The sequence below is a fragment of the Rhipicephalus sanguineus genome, chromosome 1 (assembly GCF_013339695.2).
Source record: "Rhipicephalus sanguineus isolate Rsan-2018 chromosome 1, BIME_Rsan_1.4, whole genome shotgun sequence".
NCBI classification, from domain to species: domain Eukaryota; kingdom Metazoa; phylum Arthropoda; class Arachnida; order Ixodida; family Ixodidae; genus Rhipicephalus; species Rhipicephalus sanguineus.
In genome coordinates this window covers 185,727,707-185,749,282 of record NC_051176.1, presented here as the reverse complement: position 1 = coordinate 185,749,282, position 21,576 = coordinate 185,727,707, and the positions used below count along the sequence as shown (strand labels likewise).

General features: G+C 45.4%; 1 protein-coding gene across 1 annotated transcript in view; it reads left to right on the top strand.

The window, feature by feature from the left end:
- LOC119403662 (mitochondrial import inner membrane translocase subunit Tim23) overlaps window positions 1-21,576 on the top strand; it is a 67,590-nt gene that overhangs the window by 22,055 nt on the left and 23,959 nt on the right. The window contains exons 4-5 of the mRNA XM_049418206.1: window positions 20-107; window positions 17,623-17,681. Coding sequence (XP_049274163.1) covers window positions 20-107; window positions 17,623-17,681 — 147 coding nt within the window. The remainder of the gene's footprint in view (window positions 1-19; window positions 108-17,622; window positions 17,682-21,576) is intronic.

Here is a 21,576-nt window from a genome sequence, read left to right as displayed (position 1 = left end):
AACAATATCTTTGTTACAGGGGCAGCCTTTGGTGGAGTAGCAGGTTTCTACAGAGGTCTACGAGAGACAAGCCTTGCAGGGCACACTGGAAGTGTGCGGCGCACTCAGTGGGTTGATCTGATTTTTCCTTTTTGTGTATTTTCCCCCACTTTGGGTGGTTTTAGGTTTTTTTTTTTTCTGTTGGTGAACTTCTAGCATGTAGGGTTATTTCTTTTTCTGTTTCTGCATTTTTTCTGCATCACAACTGGATTCTGTGAGTCACTGTTGAGTGCTTACGGAAAGAGGTTCAAAATATTTTGAAGCTTTGGTCATGCTTCCTGTGCCGCCATTTCTTTTTTGTTAGCCATAATACAACATGATTTTTCGGTATCATTGAAACTGAGTAAGTTTTTTTTACAAACTATGTAGGAGGTGAATTTCATCAGCTGTAAATGTGAAATTGATACTTCATAACACTCGTAAATGTGGAAAAAAAAATTTTTTTTTTGGAACTATTCGTAAATTACAATGTTTAGCATAACCTTTACAACAAGGCATGCACTTTTCAAATTGTAAATGTCTATTATTGTGCAAGTACACAGACTGTAGACATGACTGTAATGGACTGCTTAAGATATCTGTATTGCCTAAAACTAAGTACGTGCGAATATATTAGAAATTTCGAATACAAATAGAATGTCTTCCATATTTGAAGCAAGTTCTGTTAAGAAAAATCGCTTTGGGATGTCCCTGAATATTCGGTTGTACATGAACATACGCTATAAGTGGCAAATATTCGAGCAAACATAGAATACCTTGCCATTTAACTACAGTTAATCTGGATAAAACGAAATTGACAAATTCCCCCCAAAATTCGTTACAAACAGGTTTTCGTTATATCCAGTTTCAGCACAAAAGTTCAGGAAAGAAACACACAAATTAAACAAAAGGGGAACTGAACGCAGAGCTCACCCGAAACATTTATTTAGCGGCAAAAAACTGCATTATTTTGCTCTATTGCATGTTCGTGAGGGATGGCAATACTGAACATTCGTAGGACATCAAAACAACGCTGCTCCGTCATCGTCTAGCTGTGGCCTCCGAGATTGGCTCCAGCAATACGCCGCTGCGTTGTTGGAGCTAATCGCGGAGAGGAAGGTCTAGCGTACCCGCGGCGCAAGGCTGCAAAGCGCGTAACGAGTCGACCTCCGAAGATCCGTCGTTGTCGTTGCCGTGGTCTCGGACAGTTTCCACCAGCGCCTAATCTGACACCTGATCCTCAGTAGTGACGACACAGTTCGCATTAAAAAAAGAAATCACAAAGCTGCACATTGTCAGGGGCAGCTCCGTGCTTGTGCAGTGAAACCACACACATGCGCACGGCGTCAAAAACGAAGAGTGAACTACATGGATACCACAGAATATTCGGAAAAGCGCTCTCCATATGCGCCGCTAACTGGAAGTGTAACCGCGTGACCGCGTAATGACACAGAACAAGGATTTCTTTTTAGTGGCGTCACCTGATATACAGTACTCACAGAATGAAACAGGACAACTTAGGGCTAATTAACGCGCATACTTTCGCTTCCGCCGTCTTCAGTTCGGGTAATATTGGCGTAATTTCGGCTCGAACGCATAGGTCAGAGCTGACGTTATCTTTAGAGACCAAATTCGTCGCGACATGATGTTGTTATCTTGAGCAACTGTGCATACTAGTCCTTATACTATAAAATTTGATGCCGCGTTTGAATTCGTGAGTACTGTACATTAACGTAGTGCAGTTCAGAGATTTATGCAACAACTGAAGAGTGGCGCTGCCAACGCAAAAGGCTTTTTTTGAGAAAGCCGGTGCGGTTAGTGTAGTGGCACCCGCGAGTGGCTGGATGAGGTTTGAAGGGAGGGGGAGAAGGGCATGCCCGCGCCTGCCTGCCTTACGCACACCCGCAGGCGCTTAGGCTTAGCCGTGTCCCCTCTTGGAAGACAGAAATTAGCGCCTTCTTCCTTTTCCTCAGAATCACTACTACTGCTACACCCCCATGCACACACGAGCGCTCGCTCTCACCTCGCAGTCGCCGGGACTTCGAGCGTGTCATGCGCGATGCCGCTGCTTCGTGCTTCATCGTCGGTGGGACAACCGTAGAAGATGCATGCAGCTCTTGCTTGTGCCAAAATGACAAAGTTTGGGGCAAAACCTCTAGGTTTTCAGCGGCGAAAATTCGTTAGATCAAGGGTGTCTCCCGCTGCCACTTTGTTACATAGAGGTCGCAAATGCATGTGTTTCTATGGAGTAACTGCGGGGAATAGAAAAACTTCATAATATTGAGGAATTCGTTGTATGGAGGTGCTATGCATCCTTATGTTTACAGTGAAACCTTGTTAATATAAATCTGTGTCTAACATACTGCAGCTGAAATGTGTTTTTTATGAATCCCTAGTCTCTAAAGAGCCTGACTGCAGTAGCTTCTCATATACGTGTTGGTTAGTGTGTACCATGATCACTTTTTGTTGCTTAACTCTTTCAAGCACAGAAGTTGGCTTTGCTTTAAATTTTGAATTTTAATGCAAAAATTATGATAAAAGGTCACAAATAACACATTGAACGCACGAAAAAAAAATTACGACTAGTAACAAAGTTCCCAGGAGGTGGTCACCGCTGATGACCACCGTGCCGGAAGGGTCTGTGCTCGACAAATATGTAACAACTGGTCGTTTTAAATGTAGCAGCGTACTTTGCGCTTTGCACAGAGGAAGTCACTTCTTGTGGAATTCCGAAAAACAGTTTTTTTCCTTTCCAAAGGCAGAGTTGCACGTTGCATGTTTGACACATCCAAACTGTTCGAGATGGGTGTGCCTTTCTGCTACAGTTCACACACTTTCGTGAACACCTTGTTGGCTGATGGTTGTACGCTGCTGTACGAATGGCGAAGTCCACAAAGGATTTGAATTTCTTTCGTTTGGCCCCTGCGCCAACAGATGACTTACGTTTATCTGTACAATCTATAAGAGCTTGGACAGTCATCTGTCGGGGTAAATTTCTTCTAAAATCTTTCAAGGTCATCTTTTCGGAACCAGCATGTTCCCGAAAAATGATGCATGCGTTGACAACATTGCAGTCAAGAAGTTAAAAAAATATCTGGTGCCACCACTTGCGCGATTTCCAATCCACCTCATACTTCCATTTCATCACCCTTCCTCCCTCCCGTAGCCCTTTCATGCACGGTGGTCAGTGTAGGTAACCACCCTGAATAAAGTCGCTGTTCAGAATGAAACTGATCCGAAGCGCATTTTTACTTGCACAGCCAGCAAGAAATACTCTTCCGCTGCGTGTTACACCAAAAAAAGTTCTCGTGCAACCTCACGTATCTCTGCGCCCGTATAATCTTTCAGGGTACAGCGCGGGAAACGGCATGCTTGTTGCAAAATTTTTTCTTGTAGGGAAAAAAAGTGCCCTGGATAATTAGCGCCATCTGGAGCATCTTCACAAATGACTAAAAGGGCAAAGCAAACACGTATTCGCTCGCTCAACCTCTAGATGTCACTGCTAAAAAATGTTGAAAGGGTGGTCACCGTAGGTGACCACTGTGCCGGAAAGAGTTAAATTATTGCACCCCTCAACTTGGGGTGTGGCCCGCTGTGGTAGCATAGCGCTTAGGGTGTTGCACTGCTAAGCTCGAGGCCACGGGTTCGATTCCCAGCCATGGTGGCCACATTTCGATGGGGGTGAAAGGCAAAAAAAACCCATGTACTTAGATTTAGGTGCATGTTAAAGGCGCCCTGCAACACTTTTTGAGCATGGTAAGAAAACGCTGCTGATTGGTAGTGAAGGCTCCCGAGAAGACGCGAGCCAAACATCATAGCGCAGCATGCGGCGTGGGATTTACAATAAATTCTCAGTCAGCTAAAAATCGCTTCCTCTTCTCTCGACAAATGATGCTATTGACTCAAGATCACTGCAGCACTGACACAAGTTCCACACCATTGGCTGATTTAAACATGGCGCGCTTAGTAGTTACTGCAGCCGCTGCGGGAGGCCATCACTTGCCCGCACCTGCGCATTCGAAGAAAAAAAAAAGAAAAAGGGCTCAAGGTCACATGGAACACGTGACGTACCTTCTTCCCCCATGCCACCCCTCCCTGCTTAGCTTCCAGCGCTTTCATCAGGCAAGAGGAGAGAGAAACCAATTACAGTGTGCGACAAATCTTTGTTACTGAGCTCGTACTGGACAGATTCTTAAATTTTTTTGCGGTGGTTGATTCGTGAGGAAATAAGCTCCTTTAGTGAAGCCATTCCATGGCTACTTGGAAAAGTTTTGCAGGGCTCCTTTAACCCTTTGTGGGACAGTGGGACACATACGTCCCACTTTTCCGTCTGGAGGAAAAATTTTCTTCCACATCACACGTTGCAATCAGCGCAACGCTAAGTCACTCATATCTTACCCAAGTCATCGTAATCCCGGGGAAAATTCTTTTACCACATTTTCAAAGGGCGGAAGTAGTGTTAAAATGGCGCTGAGTTTCGACAAATTTTTATGATAGATTGTGAATTTTCCTCTTCTTCAGATAAAAGAACCTACCAAACTAAATGCTGGATAATTTTCTCTTTTTCTGGTTTTTCAGGGAGGCCATTTTAGCTTCCAGTCATCACGTGTTTTTGTAAATTTGCAAAATAACTTGACCGATAAATGCATCGAAACACAACCCCCTGGGAAATTGCCACGCTCATCCCTCAGAGTAATCGCGGATATTCGTGCATGGAAATATTTTTCTTGATATCATATACCTCTTGCCAAGTAGGCACACGTTCAGGGACAACAGCCGTACTGGAAAATTTCGACAGCCAAAGCAAGAACAGGCAAATGGACAAAGAAATGGTTGGTGCATGCGGTGAAGTAAGCTTTACAGGAACAGACCACGCCGCTATGAAGGCTCACAATAGGCGCAGGTGCAGGTGGTGTTCTACTGCTGGAAATGAGGTCCGCACAACTTTCCTCAGCACAACTTGTGAAGTGCTACTCTGTGCCACTTGTTTCGGCCGTTTCCGATGCAGTCTCGACATGGTGCCTTCATGGGACAGTGGGACAGTGTTTTCCCACTTTTTGAAAACACTCTCATGAGTCAGTGGGACATATATGTCTCACTTTTTTTCAGTAAACTACTGGCTTGATTTTGATGAAATTTGTGTTATACTATTTCTTTATATTTTTTTATGATATGAATATACCACAGCTGATTTTTATATGATCGTGTCAAAAATATAGGCAAACCCACAAAGGGTTAAGGAACTCCAGGTGGTCGAAATTTCTGGAGCCCCTCCTACAGCATCTCTCATAATCATATCGTGGTTCTGGGACGTAAAACCCTAACAGTTATTATATATTATAGCTCAAGGTGTGGCTCCCGCCACAATTTGCGACAATACCGTATTTACTTGATTCTACCGCGCCCTCGATTGTAACGCGCACCCGTTTTCCGCGACCAAAAAAAAAGTACAACATCGATTCTAATGCGCACCCATTTTTCGTGAGAGAAATGAAAAGAAGTCCGTCGGAGTCCACCTTCGCACATTCAGAAAAACAAGTATTTGGGTTTTAATGAACTAAAGTGTCAAAAAAAGAAAACACAAAGTCAAACGGCGGGCTTTGCCGCTGAAACTGTCACCACTATGGCCGCGATATGAGTCGCGTAATGGATCAGTCTTCGTCGCTGTCGGACAACTCCTTGTTGCTGTCAGCGCTCTTCGATTTCGGCAAACCGGCCCTGCTTTTGTCCACTGAAACTTTTTCGTGAAGCTTTGCTGTAAAACAATCTTCTGCTTCTGTTTATGCCAGTCTCGCACGCACGTTTCGGCAACTCCGAACGACCGCGATGCGGCCCGATTTCCGTCCGTCTCTGCACATGTAATAACTTTTCTTTTAAATGTGACATCGTGGTGCACTCGTCGAGTATTTGGAGTGGTCACGTCCATGCCGCCGATGCGAATGCAGAACGGGATGACAAACTCCTCGGCACACGTACGAACTGAAGCAATGACAGAAATGGCCGAGGCGCGTAGGAGGCGGCCATTTTGAAATGCCGATGGCAATACGATAACTGTGTTTTTTTTTTTTTTTTCGGCACTTGATTCTAACGCGCATACGATCTTTCGACTCATTTTGCCGAAAAAAAGGTGCACGTTAGATTCGAGTAAATACGGTAGGTTGTGGGGTCTGAAGATATCGCTGCTCTCAGAACACACGGAGACAGTAGATGCCATCGGGCAACCAACACGTGTGCATTTATTAACTTGCTTTTTACATACGGTGAGATCGGCTGCCGAATCTGATACACAACTATTAATACGCTAAGTAACCTTATACAATGATAATACTACCCGGAAAACATAACACACACTCTAGACAACATAAGACATACAATGCACCGTGAATGCGACTTCGTCGACGTTTGACTCGCCACGAGGGGCCTGCGGGAAACGAGCCGCGGTCTCGTCCCCCACAGACCCACCGCGAGAGACGTCCATCCACACACGCCGCCAAACTCCAAAGAGAGAGAGTCGCTCCGGTTTTCTAAGCGCCGGCCTAACCTCTCCGTGGCGGCGCTGCCGGCACCACTGTGCTAACCCAAACCCACGTGAGCACAGCGCCACTGCTCGCTCTGCAACCGTTTAACCTAACTGTGGCCAATACGTGAAACACGCCATGAGGCGCAAATGGCTTTACAGGGGGTGATAGCACCCCCACATCCCCCCAGCCTTAAATCAACGCATATACCGGTAAAAAAAAAAAAAAACTGGAAACAAACAGCTACACAACTCTACAAAAGAAGACAACACATGTGGCGTAAATGTCCCTAAAGAATGTCTATGCACCGTGACACAGCTGCTGGTTGACACCGCTGCACTGGCTTGACGACTTGACCTCAGTCCCGGAACTGCAAAGGCAACGTGGCCGTTGGCGCGAGAGAGCGTCGCTCGCGCCGACACGTCTTCTGGTTGCGGGCAGCACTCACGAGGGCTCCAGCTTGAAGGCAGCTGCACAGGTCACAGGCATGTCCATCGCCTGAGATGTCTCGACCACATTCCTGGCTAGCAGTGAACACGATGTGCAGAAGACGGCCAGCCGCGAGTTACGTCAATCCCGCTGCGTATACTCAAAACACTCTCGATAGAACGGTGCAGTAGGACAAAGGGAAGGGAGCTACGGGCGCATTGACCACGTGGTACGATGTTCGGTACAGCTAGCAAAGACATCGGTGGCGACTGAGGCGCCAAATTCAAGGGAACGAATGTTGCTTTTCTTAATCTGTGCAACGCACGCAAGCTAAAATGAGGGAAGCACAGTGCAGCACCTCAACGCCACGATCCAACGGGTTGTGTCCCACATGCAACAGGCAGCTCCGCAGAGCCTTAGGCATAGCGAGTCGCTCGACAACAACCGACATCCAACAAGCACCCCGCACAGGCGCAGAAGAGGCAGCTGCAAGGAGACATCAGCTCTGTGAGGTGGCCCTATGCGCTCGCTGCACTCAGCAGCTTGCTGAGCGATCGGTGCCCACCATCCCGGACAGTGTCACGACTCCCCGGCGTCGAGCCGCAATACCAGCAGCAACGACACCCGTGGCCCCTGGCCACTCGGCTACACAAGCCGTGACTCCCAGAGTCAAAGAGACAGAAGAAACTACAGAAAACTCGGACCATCTACGAGGCTTCCGTACTCACTCACTACGGGCTTGCCTACAATCCGCATGCTCTGTGCCTCGCTCTCCCAGGATGCGTACCACGTGGCTCTCCTACCAACAACTCAGCAATGATCTTAAAAAAAAATTGGCCGCGTATCTGCGTGCTTCGCTGCAGATGCCGTCGAAAGACGATAGAAGAGCGCTGCGTTGGAGTTACAGTAACTACACTGCGTGAGATATGGGCGCCATCTGGCATACGTCGGGAAACATGAGCTTGTGCAGAGGGTTTCCTCCCTCTGTGGCATAGGGCGTTCGTCGCCGCTGCATAGCGTCGCATTTTCAGCGCAGCTTAAGAAACTAGGGTCTTTAGAATTACGTATCTATGTATTTTCTATTAAAGGAACACACCACCTAATACTTACCTAGTGATGTTACGCCTCAGATATGCGTAATGTTTGCTTTTTGATCGACAATGTACACAAGTATGAACCTACCCACCAGTTCAAGATGGCTGGGCCTTGGGCAAGTGGTTCAACTTTGGCCGGGTGGCTGAATCGGGTGACAGACAGACAAACAGAAAGAAAGACAGACAGACAGACCAAAATTTCTGCGTTTAAGTTCCCCAGGAAAGACTCTCGTCTTTAAAAGATCAATCACTTGTGAACAGAAAAAAAATTAGCGTGCCAAGCAACCGATCTCCTCGCTCTCAAGAAACCATGCTGCCGACGCTAGCGATGAAAATTCCCCCCTAGGCCTACTCTAACCCGGCTCGAACACAAAGGTTACCCCGAACTGCGAAAACCGTCGTCCGATGCCCCAAGAGCCCCACGTTGGGCGCCAGTGTGGGGTCTGATATGAGCCGCTCTCGGAACACACGGAGACAGTTCACATGGTCGTCCAACAAACACACGTGTACATTTTTATTAACTTGCTTTTTACATATGACGAGCTCGCCTGCCGAATCTAATACACAACTAATAACACGCTAAGTAACCTTATACAATGACATTGCTACTCGGAAAACATAACATACACTCTAGACAACCTAAGACATATGATGCACCGCGAATTCAACTTCGTCGACGTTCGACTAATCACGAGGGGCCCTCGGGAAACGAGCCGCGGTCTTGTACCCCACGGACCCACCATGGGAGACGTGCATCCACGCATGCTGCCAAACCCCAAAGAGAGAGAGTCGCTCATGTTTTCTAAGCGTTGGCCGAACCTCTCCGCGGCAGCGCTGCCGGCGCCACCGTGCTAACCCTAACCTGTGCGAGCACAGCGCCACCGCTCGCTTTGCAGCTGTTTAACTAGGGATGGGCGAATAATGAATTTGAGGTTCGAAGCGAATAGTGATTTGGTCTAATAATTTCGACTCAGATAGTTCGAATAGTATTTACCGCATATTATTAAGAAAAATGAGCATTTTTGTCATGACCCTTGCACAATATTTTTTAGGATTGGAACTAGCTATGAGTGAATGTCACTTTGTTGGTTTGAAATGAAGTGGAAGCAGCCTTGAACAGTATCAAGATTTGAATAGCAGTAGGGTTGTAAGTGGCGCAATACGTTACAATTTAAAAATTACTGTACTTAGTGCATATAAGCCCATATAACACGCTTTTAAACTTTAAAAATATGTACATTTAACCTTGAAGTGTGGCTTCGCGGCAGTGCAGATTTCCCCTGGATGGGTTGTTTCACGGCACAACAACCATACGCTGCAGTGAAACCACCTTTACAGGGGGTTATGTGCGGTCAAACGTATACATTTATTCGTTCATTTCGAATACTTCGAAATTTCTAACAATCCAAATTCGTGTCAAAGCGAATTCAAATACTGTAATATTCGTTCGAATATTCGAAACGCCCGAATATTTGCCTATCCCTGTGTTTAAGCTAACTGTGACCAATATGCGAGACGCACCATGAAGTGCAAACGGCTTTACAGGGGGTGATAGCACCCCCACAAGGTCTTCACCCATATTGTAATGTTCAGAGGCCGGCTGACTAATGATCAGTAGAGCCATGGTGAACGAGATGAACACTTTTTTTTTCGTCAGCAGGAGAGAGGAAAATAGAGTGGGTGCACACAGTGCACGTGAAGTGACGAGAGTGATGAGGAGGAGAAACAGAGGAGAGCAGTACGTTGCTCGGAACTCAAGTAAATGAGGGAATAGAAAAGGAAGAAAGGAAGGAGAGCTTATGGTTCATCACCGACTACACACCTGAGTCTCTGTGACCTCCCGTGGAACTTTTTATGACTGCCTGGGTTGGGGGCCATGGCTGCGCTGTTACAGATTCGACTTTGGAGTGAGTGCAGGGATGCCTTTATGAATAAGCATCAGAAAAGCATGAAAGCATGGCGACGGCCAGTGGTGAATGCGCCTTAACACGGACAAATCTATTGCAATAGAAGTATTCAGCTATTTGCTCGACAGCTTTGTTGTAAATGTACTGCACGTTTTTGATACACAGCAATCCAAACAAGCTGCCGTTGTCGCATTGACCCAACAAGATATTTGGGAAACCCATGCGTGGTCGGGAGCAGGGTGGGTACGAACACTGCATGCATATTGTAGAGCAAGTACCCTGGCAGTAACAGCGGGAGCTTAGGAAGTATTACACTGCACACAGCTGGCTAGGGATGATAGGTTCCATGTGGCAGCATGTACTGCATTTCACTGAAACAGTGCTGGTTTTAACTCTTGATACGGCCTAACTCACTGATATTAGCCAGCTAAATCAACTTATTTCTTATATACAAGAATAACGGAATGCTCTGATGCTGCAGTAGGGATGCAGTACATGGCCAAACATGCAGCAGCATGGAATGAAAACCCATCCTTATCCGATGAATCAAAATCCTGCTGCGCTGAAGAGCTCTGTAAGCTGGCTTTTGCAGCAAACCTGAAAAACACTTGGTTTATGTGCTTCTGTGGTCTTCCCACTTCAGCTTTTAAAGTGACCCTCAAACTGCTTTGACGATTTTGTACAAACGCATTGAGCCGGTAAAGCAAATCCTAAGGATCATTTGCAGACCACTTTAAACTATCTGCACCAAGTGTGTAATTTATTTCAAGACTTTAAACATGCGAATTGCTACTGATCACAGCTGCACAGCCGAATGAGTTTTCAACTTCCCATTTCCATTCTACCTAGCACTGTTCCATTATACATAGCACTAGCGACCGATCTTTGGATATGTCCAGTGAACGTTACTGAACCTCTGATGGACAGTGACTGTCATCTGCCCATGTTACAATGTGCTCCCTGTTGACATGAGCTGCACGACAGTGTTTTCTTTCTTGGATACCATGGATCTCGCGGTCTCTTTTCTTGGACACCATAAATTGTCTTATCTGCGTTATGTGCTGCAAATCTAGTGATTGGTGACTTGTGAAGCTGCGACGTCGTGTAAGGTATGTAAGGCAACTGACAAGCGGAGTCGCTTCAGCATGTTGGTGGAGCGAGCATCGGGCTGTCACTATCCGATCAATTCCAGGATCCACGTGTCTGCGGCTGTAACTTCACCTCTTAAGGGGTACTGACACCTTTTTTCGAAGGCGAGTTTACTCTGCCATACAAATCTCCTGTATGCAGAGATGGCTCTGAGCAAGTGTGAAGCTCAGGAAATGCTGATAAGATATCTTATTTGGACATTAAAGTCAATTTTTCCATGGCACACCTACCGACATCGACACTAGCTTGACGTCAGGCTACGGTACTAATTCTGGTGACTTCATGCAACATTCTGGCTAGTTGTGATGACGTCAGGTACCAAAACTTCCAAGATGGCTGCATGTGCGTCACCAAAACATTCAAAATGGCCGCTTGTGCGTCACCAACGAAGTCACGGTGCGGAGCGGCCGTGGAAACGTCACTATATATTGTGCGAGCACGTGACAAGAAGCTCATACCGTGTTGTGACATCAGGGTACAGCAGGAATCGAAACTGGCTTTCAAAAAAGATGGTTGATCCTATAGAGTTTCCTAAAATGACCTAGAGGGAACTCTGGCGCTGCGGTCGTTCAGCCACCATGGGAATGACGGGTAGTACACGGATTTGCCTAGTCTTCGTGCTTGTGGGCTTCGAACGCACTTGTGGCTTTGTTTATTGCTGTTTTGGTTTTCTTTCGGATAAAATAATGGATCGTTGTGAACTTCGTGACCAGATTTGAATCAGTGAGCCTAAAGAAGTTAAAGTGGTGAAGTGAAACTGCTGATTTTTGCTGAACTTCGTTTTGCAACAAAGCAGATGCAGGCGACGCGGAGTTGAAAGAACGAAGTTTAGACAAATCCGTGTACTATCCATGATTCCCATGCTGGCTGAAGCGCGATGCATTGCAGCTCCCATAGACACTAGCGCCAGAGTTCCCTCTAGTAAGTATTGTAGGAAACTCTACGGTTGATCCCTCCGTCATAGGAATCGGAAACGTGCCCTTATAGAAGTAACTGAATGTTTACTGTACATTGGTATAAAAGAGTTTGCACAATGTATATTGATGTCTGGCAGCTATAGCACCGTTCAACGTGGATGCATCCACTTTGATGCTTGGTGGTACATCTCCATGCCGACGACTAACATCCATGTTCAGTGATTAAACAAACCCTTGTGGTAGCTGTAGTAGTTAACGGTGAAAACGTAATCAGAGAACGAGTTGTGATAGACAGAAGAGCGTTGCATATTGGACGCAGAACTTGGTCGCCATCCTGCGGCATGTTAAAATGTGATTGAACACTGCGGTCACACTATAGAGGGAAACGCAAAGCGTGTCGTGCCGCCCCGGTAGCCCGGCCGCAATTTTTCTCGGGGCGAGCGCGTAGGCGGGGAACGCGGTGTTACAGCCAGGTGAGGCAGCCGCGCGTCGCAGAGCTAGTTTTAGTTTGATTAGCGTGATGCTATGAGCAAGGCCGTCGCTTTTACGGCGCTTGCGTTAAGGTCGCCACCTCGTGCTGTGTTAAAGCATTGACAAAATTGCACTTCTATTGAAAACGCGCCGAATGGCACGAACGTGTAACGCGTTGCAGGTACTAATCGCGGAGGCCACAGTAATGATGAATTGCGTTACTTTGCCGCTCCGAGAGGTCAGCACCACCCCGCCGACTGGGAGAGTTGTAGATATAAAAGGCGCGTTTGTGAGGCCTTTAGAGTCTATGACCATGGCGCAGTGGATAGCGCGCCGGGCATCTGTTGTTGCGGACCGAGCGCTCGTGGTTTCGATGCTCGTTGACGGAACTTTTTCTTTGCCATCTGATCGTGTACATTTTTTCAACGTCATTTCAGTGACGGAAATACGTCACTGAAATCTTGGTGGACCCCGGCATAAAACACTTTCGTGTTAAAACATACTGTAATTACTTTTTCAGGGTGCACTCGTGTATACCACTACCTTTTCTAGGCTTTTGAGTGCTTGGCCTTTCATTTGACGCAAAAAAACGACTGACAATTTTCGTGTCAGTACCCCTTTAAGACACCCGAATTTATGCTTCTTGGTAATCATTCTCAAATACTTTTTGTTTTGTCTGCATACTTCTTGGCGTTTGCAGATTGTCAGCGTACAGGAAAATAAAATAAGAGCGGCTGGTAATGTTGCGTCACCTGTAGGAGCAGATCTCAACCACACTGCCATGTGCTTCGTCTACACTGCTCAATGGTGCGCTGCTGAAGTCTATTACGGAGGCCATTAAGAGGGTGGTGTAGCTCAACCCGTCGAGTGCGCTGCCGTTGCCAGCAATGGCTGCACCTCCGACCCACCTTCTAAGCGCTGCCTTTCCTCGTTAAGGAGGAAAGGCAGCGCTGAGAAGGATAGTAACATATAATTGCCCATAGTTGCCTTGATACAAGGTGTGTCACTTAATTTGTGGTGCGAATGATTTGATGATATTGGAGCCTAAATACTGAGAAAATGTCAAAAAACTGTTTCAGGATCTCTTTTATGTAGCACATATTGTGGTAAGTTGGTGCGCATTTGGTGGTAAGCTCAAAGACATTGGGTAAATAACTGAGAAGCGCTCTTTAACCCTTTCTCTCCCTTTGATGAGTATATTCGTCATGAGATTTTGTAGCAAACTTACCGATGACGGCTGTACTTGTCATCAACGAACATTGGTCCCACATGGTTCCAGTGGCAACTATACTCGTCATAGTTGTGTGTCTTGACACTAGATGACTACACTTGCCCATGTTGTGCTATTTGTGTCTCGGCTTTCATTTTGTTGCCATCTTTTATTGTATTGCCATGTGGTGAAGCCATCTTTGAGCTATCTTTTTTACGCATTTAGTTAAATAAGGGAACACCATTGAATTGAGATAATGGTACCATTTTATTCAGAAAAAAAAAGGCTCTACAAATTGAGCAACAAAATTTCCGGTGAATTTGGTACAATTTTCTTCTTTTCCATGGTAGGGAAAGGGTTAAAGGGACACTAAAGGCAAATATTAAGTCGATGTTGATTGTTGAAATAGCGGTTCAAAAACCTCGTAGTGCTACTTTTATGCCAAGGCAGTGCTTATTTTGAAATAAAATCACGTTTTAGTGGTCTGCATCGCGTTAGTGCACTTTAAATCACCCGCCTGAAAGCGGTATTTCGCACGTCACTGTTGCCGTGCCCAACGTTGCCCACCTTTACTGCGCGGCGGCGTGCACCATTCGGGCATCCGACAACATCAGTGCATGCGGTATTTTGTCGAACTTTCTGTCAGGACGACTTTCACGAGCGTGCAAAACACACGCGGCAGTATGCTATATATACCGAAGCTACCATTGAGACGCGACCGCGCGAGCGAAGCAGGGCGCCGGGCGAAGCGCAGTTCGGCGAAAACGGAACTTTTGAACCACACGCGGTGTTCCCCATGGCAACGCCGTTCTTTTTTCCATGAATCAAACAGAAACAAAGAAGCAGCATTTTATTACGGCTTTTGATGCACAGAAGGTTCTTTTTTTGTTGCAGCTAGTTTGATTACTAATGATTAATTGTATTCAGACTCTCCCACGTCACCGGGATCACTTCCAAAATGTCCCACTCGTGGCGCTCATCATGTGATACATTTAGCTTAATTTCTCGGTAAGTAGTTCACTGCTGTTGATAATATTGCCGTTTTAGACTTTGTCATACATTGAGCTTTCACTCTGACATAAATTATTTGCCTTTAGTGTCCCTTTAATTGGGGCTGTCTGAGACTTTCGTTTGGTGCAGAATGCAGCTATTTGGGAATTCTATGGAATTGTTTAGGTAGATGACATCTCCTTCAGTTGGTGACTGCGCACAGAAACATCTGGGAACTAGTCATATAGCCAGTTTTCACAATCTGATTGACTCTCTGTGTCTGCAGATCTTGCACATCATCGCGTTAGGGGATATTAATGTGACAGGCACTGATACTAGGCAGGGCTGGGCAAAGATACTTTGAAATTGTATCGCGATACGATACAAGATACCCAGATAAGAAGTATTTGAGATACAGATACAAGATACTTCCGGAATAATTGTATCCGATACGATACCTCCCAATTGTATCTTAAGATACTTCGATACATTTGCAAATTTGCTCTTATATATCGATATATGAACAAAACTCTTTACTCGGAATTTTCTTAACTGCGACCAACTTTGTTTATTTTGAGAAAATATCTCTTTGTGTCCCCAGATTTTTGCCTTACTTGCTCAAGATATATATAGCTTCGTTCCGAAACAGCTCACCTTAACATGAGAGCTCTTTATACGCTGCGCTGTCAATGGTTCTTGTTTGACAGTTTGTATATAATGGGTGCCGCTTCTCTACTTGCTGACCAGCCAGTGGGTTGCCATCTGAATACAAGAACGTCAATAGGAAGCCTCCGCACGATGGCGCAAATACCGCTGTGTAGTTCTACCTTGTCCGTAAGCGTATTACCGTTTTCGCAATACGGGGTCACCCGAAATGCAGCAACAACGCTGGTAGCGACATTTTTTGGTGACTACTCATGTTTACATTGATGGCTTAAAACTACAATGATTTTTAAATTCTACTTATCTGCTGGCCTAACGCGTTAATTTGTTAGCCACATATTCAACGTGCAATCTTTTGGAATTTCTTCTCCGAGAGAACTATCGTGCCGTCGAGAATTTTCTCAGGCATATTATAGTGGCAAAAAGCGTTGCAGGATACCACTGCTATTCACACTATTGCCACTTATAGCTCCGACTATCGCGTGATTTACAACAGCGAAAAATGTTAGGGTGACCTAAAAAAAGAAAATCATTATATCTTAGTCAAATAGCAAGGCGGTTCCGTATCAATCACAGTGAATACGTTTACAGGTTGTTTCACGCAACTATAGAACCAAATATCTAAAAAAGTGGTTTACCGCGACTGAATGAAACCAAGGGAGTATGGTTTACTGTCATGTGGCACTCATTACAATATGTTTTATAGTTCGTTTAATTGGTTGGTTAACTGAGGTCAATTATGCAGCATTTTTAATATTCATTTATGACCAAGTGGGTGCCATCACGTCGTAGAGGGCATTCCGAAACAACCGGTCCAATTTTTGGTGGTGAAGTACATGCTGCCTGGTAATTTTTTCCCGATTTTAAAAGAAATCGCACGAAATATCAAATTAAACCACTTGACTGCGCCGCTCGTGCGCTACCGTACTGCAGCGTTCTCAAACGCGCTTCGGGCAAAACAACAGGCGCGCGAACTGTCAGCATATCGAGGATGACGGCGTTTCCTTGCCGTGTGCAGTCGTCAGAAATGTTGACGCACTGTGAAGCCGATGCATGAAGCCGCGGCCGGTCATTTCGCCATGGTCCACGCGCCGGTTGTTTCGTTCGAAGCGCGTTTGAGAGCGCTGCAGCACGGCAGCGTACGAGGGCAGTCACGTGGTCATATTTCGCGGGCTTTCTTTAGATGTGATGTGAACGGAGGACAGAAAAAATAGCACTCATGCTGGCAATCAAATTATCATCCAAATAACCGCTTGAATAATTGAGCAGGAAGAACAAAGATACAGTACGCCGAGATATTTTATGTTACGTAAGTGCTTGTTCTACAGAATCTAGCATCAGCGCCGGTGAAGCGACAGTTTTTAGAATATCATTTGCATATAAGTCAATCTCATCGTGTGTAAGTCAAACCTACATCCACGAGATCTTTTAAATCGCTGTCGTGTGAAAGCCGCGAGACGCAAAGAAACCCCACTATTGCATTCTTCAGACTTCGTAACGAAGCACCACGCAAGGGAAACTTCGATAACGACACTATAGGAGCATCACAATTTTCACGAAAGGTGCCGTACGCGTTGGAGTACGTAGAACAGCACAGGGTTTACGAGGCAGTGTCATGGCACCGACACAAGAAAAAAGAAAGAAAAAATAGCGAGAAAGCGAAGTTAGATTGCTCGTAGACGTTCGCGGCCTTGTTTTTGTCGAGATCGCGCGAGCTCCACCACGTGATTGTGCTCCACCAATGGGGACGCGCTGACCTCATCGCCTGCCCTCGCCGGAGAACTCTGGCAGATATAATAAAAAATGTCACTGTCGTTAGTTTTATTCAAGTGGCTCAGTAGCAGCAGTATCAGCTTGAGAAGCGTATTTCAGTCACCGTTAATTGTTTCGCTCAGTGTTGTTTCTATAGCAGTATCTTGTATCTTAAGATACACGATACATTATTGAATGTATCGGAAATACAGATACAGATACTCGTCTTGAGAGAGGTATCTCGATACAGATACAAGATACTCAAGGAGTATCTAAGATAGTATCTAAGATACATGTATCTTCGATACTGCCCAGCACTGATACTAGGGTACCCTGAGCTGTCCCATAACAAAGGCCAACAATAGGTTTTGTCACATGTAATTTTCTCAATTTTTTCATTAGAAGAGCTTGTGCTGCATGCTCTCTGAATGTAGGAGAAACATTTCACACACTTCTAAGTACAAGCACTAACATATGTGGGTATTCTTTTTATTTTTGTTTTAGAATGCTCAACTTTATAACCAAAGGAGGTGCTGGGTCTGCAAATGTCCTGGGTGTCATAGGTGAGAATTTCTAGTAATGTTTATATTCATGTTACCAGACATCTTGCTAATACATGATTTAATTGCTGTAGTGTGATCTATGTGCTATGCTTGTTTGTCAGCAATGTCCAAACCTAATTAGGGGCCTGTCAGTAGAGTTGTGGATATGTCGGAAGGTTTTTTTGTGGTGGCTATCAGCACCCTTGTCAGCAGTGTTTGCAGTAGTGTGCCATAAGGAATGTGGTAGTAAAAAATTAATTGAGAAACTGCTTACCTTGTATGTAATATGACCATAGGTGGGCAAACTCACTCATGAGTCGACTCACTCCGACTCACTCAGACTCATATCGAGACGTGTCTGAGTGAGTCCGGTTGAGCAAAGTTTTTGTGAGTCTGAGTCCGAGTGAGTTCGGTTGAGAAAAATTATAGGTGAGTCTGAATCCGAGTGAGCCCGGTTGAGGAAAATTTTTTTTTACCATTTTGACTGACCATTTTGGAAAATTTTTGGTGAGGTTGAGTCTGAGTGAGCCCAAGTGCAAAATATATTGCATGAGTGAGTCTGAGTGAGCTCCACATTTTTTGCCGACCTATGGTCTTACCTACTCAACTTCAGCATTACTATCAGCCCTATGTTGGCTCACGTTTATACTCACGTACACTTGCACATACTTCAACGCGCTATCGTTCATACGTCAGCTCAATATTTATTGATCAGAGGCGTGAGTTGCGAAGGGAGAGCGGGAGGAGGTGCTTTGACCTCCTCCCGCAAACTTTTTCATGGGAAGTTATTGATAAAAATATCTCTTGTGAGTCATCTTTCAATAAAATGGCCCTTATTGAATTGCAAACTCTGATAACTCGTATCTGAAGGTACAAGATCAAAAGATGCTAATATGTATAGAGCACCCATTATGCGAGATATTGATGTTAAAGAGCACTGGCACTATGGCAGAAAAAGCAAATAATAGGCTAACGGACTCATGAGCCAACTCACTCAGACTCAGATTGAGCCGTGAGTCTGAGTCTGATTGAGTCCAAGTGATTTATATTTTGGTTAGTCTGAGTCTTTATTGCTGGCCATGTTGAAATACACAGATTTATTTGTATTGCTGATCTGGCTGAGCGAGTACTATCGATTCACAGAGCTTGTCAAAGTGCCTGTGAAAGGGGAGGACTTGCCTCGTATGCAGTCAGCAACTTCTGGTGCACGCTGGTGTGTAAATGCAGAGAGAAGCCAACCCTCTTCATGAACTTTGATGCCCAGGTGCTGCTGGCTTTGAAGCGAAACATCTCAGTATTCCTACTCCCAAAGTGAAAACGTTGACTTGTTATGTGACCATCTCAATGCCACCAGCAGAGATTGATTATGCAGATTAGTTGCGTATGCTGCTTTGTTTGTGTGTGTAGCTTTGTCTCCACCTCGTGAAAGTGTCCAGCTTTGGCCTGCAAAAGCCTTGCCGCTCGGCACCGCATGAAAAGGCTTGGTCATGCTGCTGTCGCCATTGCCTCACCACCCATTCACAAACTCTATACTTGCGTCCCGCTGCACAGTTGTTAGTTTCATCAGCACTGAGGATCGCAGCCCTTTGAACGCTGCTGTAAACGAGCACTGAATATTCTTTGGGGTCGGAGCACTCCTAAAGAACATGATGATCCAGCACAACAGTAGATTACGGCGACCAAGAAAACATGTTGCAAATCGAAGCCATTCCACCAAAAAATAAGCTCTTACATCAACTACCAATACCACCCGAACAAATTGCAGCATTTCCCTGTCAGTGGTGCCACTGCTGATTGGAACAGTGGCTCATCTGTCAATGATCGGCACTCTCTTAAAAGCTGTGTGCATGGTGCATGCCATATTTGAGCTCTGTGGTGTGTGCAATCAAAGTAGAAAAAGAAAAGTGAAAAGCTTCTGAACAGGTGTGTGGAATAACCATATGCTATGGATAAAGCCAGAAAGCAGACTTGAAGGGATACTGCACAAAAATAGCAAAAAATGACGAAAACATCAAAATTCTACTCTGGAGACTCGACTGTTCCGATAAGCAGAGTTTATTTCACATATTTTTTATGTATTTTTGGAGGATTGTCTGCGCAAGCCGCGACGTCAAATATAACTGCGGCGGATGCAGGGTGCTGGCTGAAAATCTGGGCGACAAAAATTTTGTTCAGTATCCCTTTAAAGAGTATGAAGTTGGGCATGCTGGTAATGCATAACTGATCACATAGTGCAAAATTTGACACTGGACAATGGAAGGTACGAAGACGAGCGCTTAACAAGGTTTATTTCGAGGAGCGTACACATATATACTCTCGAAATGCGAAAAACAAACACATCATTCAAGTAGCCCACAACTGCCATGCGCGAAAATCTTACATTCTCAGTAAAGGCAATTCTTTTTGACAAAGCCTGAGATAAGGAATGCTGATGCAGTTCAGCCCTAATCTACAAATCCTTTCTGCCTCGATAATGTCTCTTGTCGTTTTATTTCTCTTTTTTCCCTCGATAACAGCGACATGCAAAAGCGGTTTGCAGCCACACGTGCTGCAGTGCAATGCCACGAAACCATCACGACCATTCTTGACATTACAAGCGTGTTCCCGGAGCCCGTCATTAATACAGCAGCCAGTTTGTCCAGCCAGTTTGTGAACATTGGGCTCTCGCTACCCGATTAACGCCAGGATCCACATATCTGCGGTCATAACATCACCCCTGACTACACCACCACATTGCCCATGTTCACACTTACGTGCCTGCCAAGTCTCCCGGATTTTCCAGCAGACTCAGATTTTGACCATTTCTTAAGTTTGTACGGTTGGCGGGAAAGCCTCCCGGAAATCGAAATTTCTGTGCGTGATCTGGTCACATTCACAAAAATCTAACCCAATCTGATCCAGGCTTCTTGCAAACGCATTGCGTATAGCATTATGTGAACCATTTTAGGAGGTGTTGATATAAACGTGCAGCAGAATCTCGGTAATACGAAACCGGCTGATACAAATTCGTGAAATTCCCCGGCCAAATTCCACTGTGTCTAATGGGCCGAAATTCGGATGTTTTCAACACTTTTCCACGTCGTGGCAGGTGATATGAACCTTGGCACCGAAACAGTCGAGCAGCCGCCGAGAGCAGCGTGCTAGAAGCTTCAGAATACGCGCGCGGCTGGTAGATTAAAGGCAATAAAGTCGTAAAAAGGCACAAAGCGTTTCGGCGTTCTTGTCGATCTTCGCTTATGACCGGACTTTGGCACTTAGTTTTCAGTTGGCCTCAAGCGAAGCTTTGACGCTTGCTTTCACTGCAGCGAGCTGCACTGTCCCTTATTGGTCCGTTCACGTGTGTCCTAGAAAAACATACGCGAGTTCTTTCGATGGAAATAAATGCTTTGTGCGTATATCGTGGTTTGTTGTGATATTTTGGGGTATTTTGCTAGTTTTTTTATCATACAAAATATCAGGCGATAAGAATATTTTACCTCCCTCTTGAGATTCGTATCACCAAGATTCTACTGTAGTTGGGAAACCCTACCTGCATTGTTTGTTTGGCCACTCTAAGCCATTATAAGACCGAAACACCAATGTTTACGTTTATGGGGCTGTTCGGGACTGCCCCTTACCCCTGTTTTTGAGATGTCTTTTTTTTTTTCTTGTGTGTGTGTGAAAGAAACAAGGGGGGGGTCGAGGTAAATCGGTGCGACAATCTCCCGCCCCCATCGTTTCATAAATCTTCCGGATTCAGATCCTTCAACTTGGAAGGTATGCACTTATCGGTGATCATTCTCAAATACTTTTTGTTTTTCCCTACATCTTGGCGTTTGCAAAAAGCCTGTGTACAGGAGAATAAAATTGGAATGTCTGGTAGTGTTGTGGAACCTGGCGGAGCAGGCTTCAACTGCTCTGCGATCCGCTTCGGCAG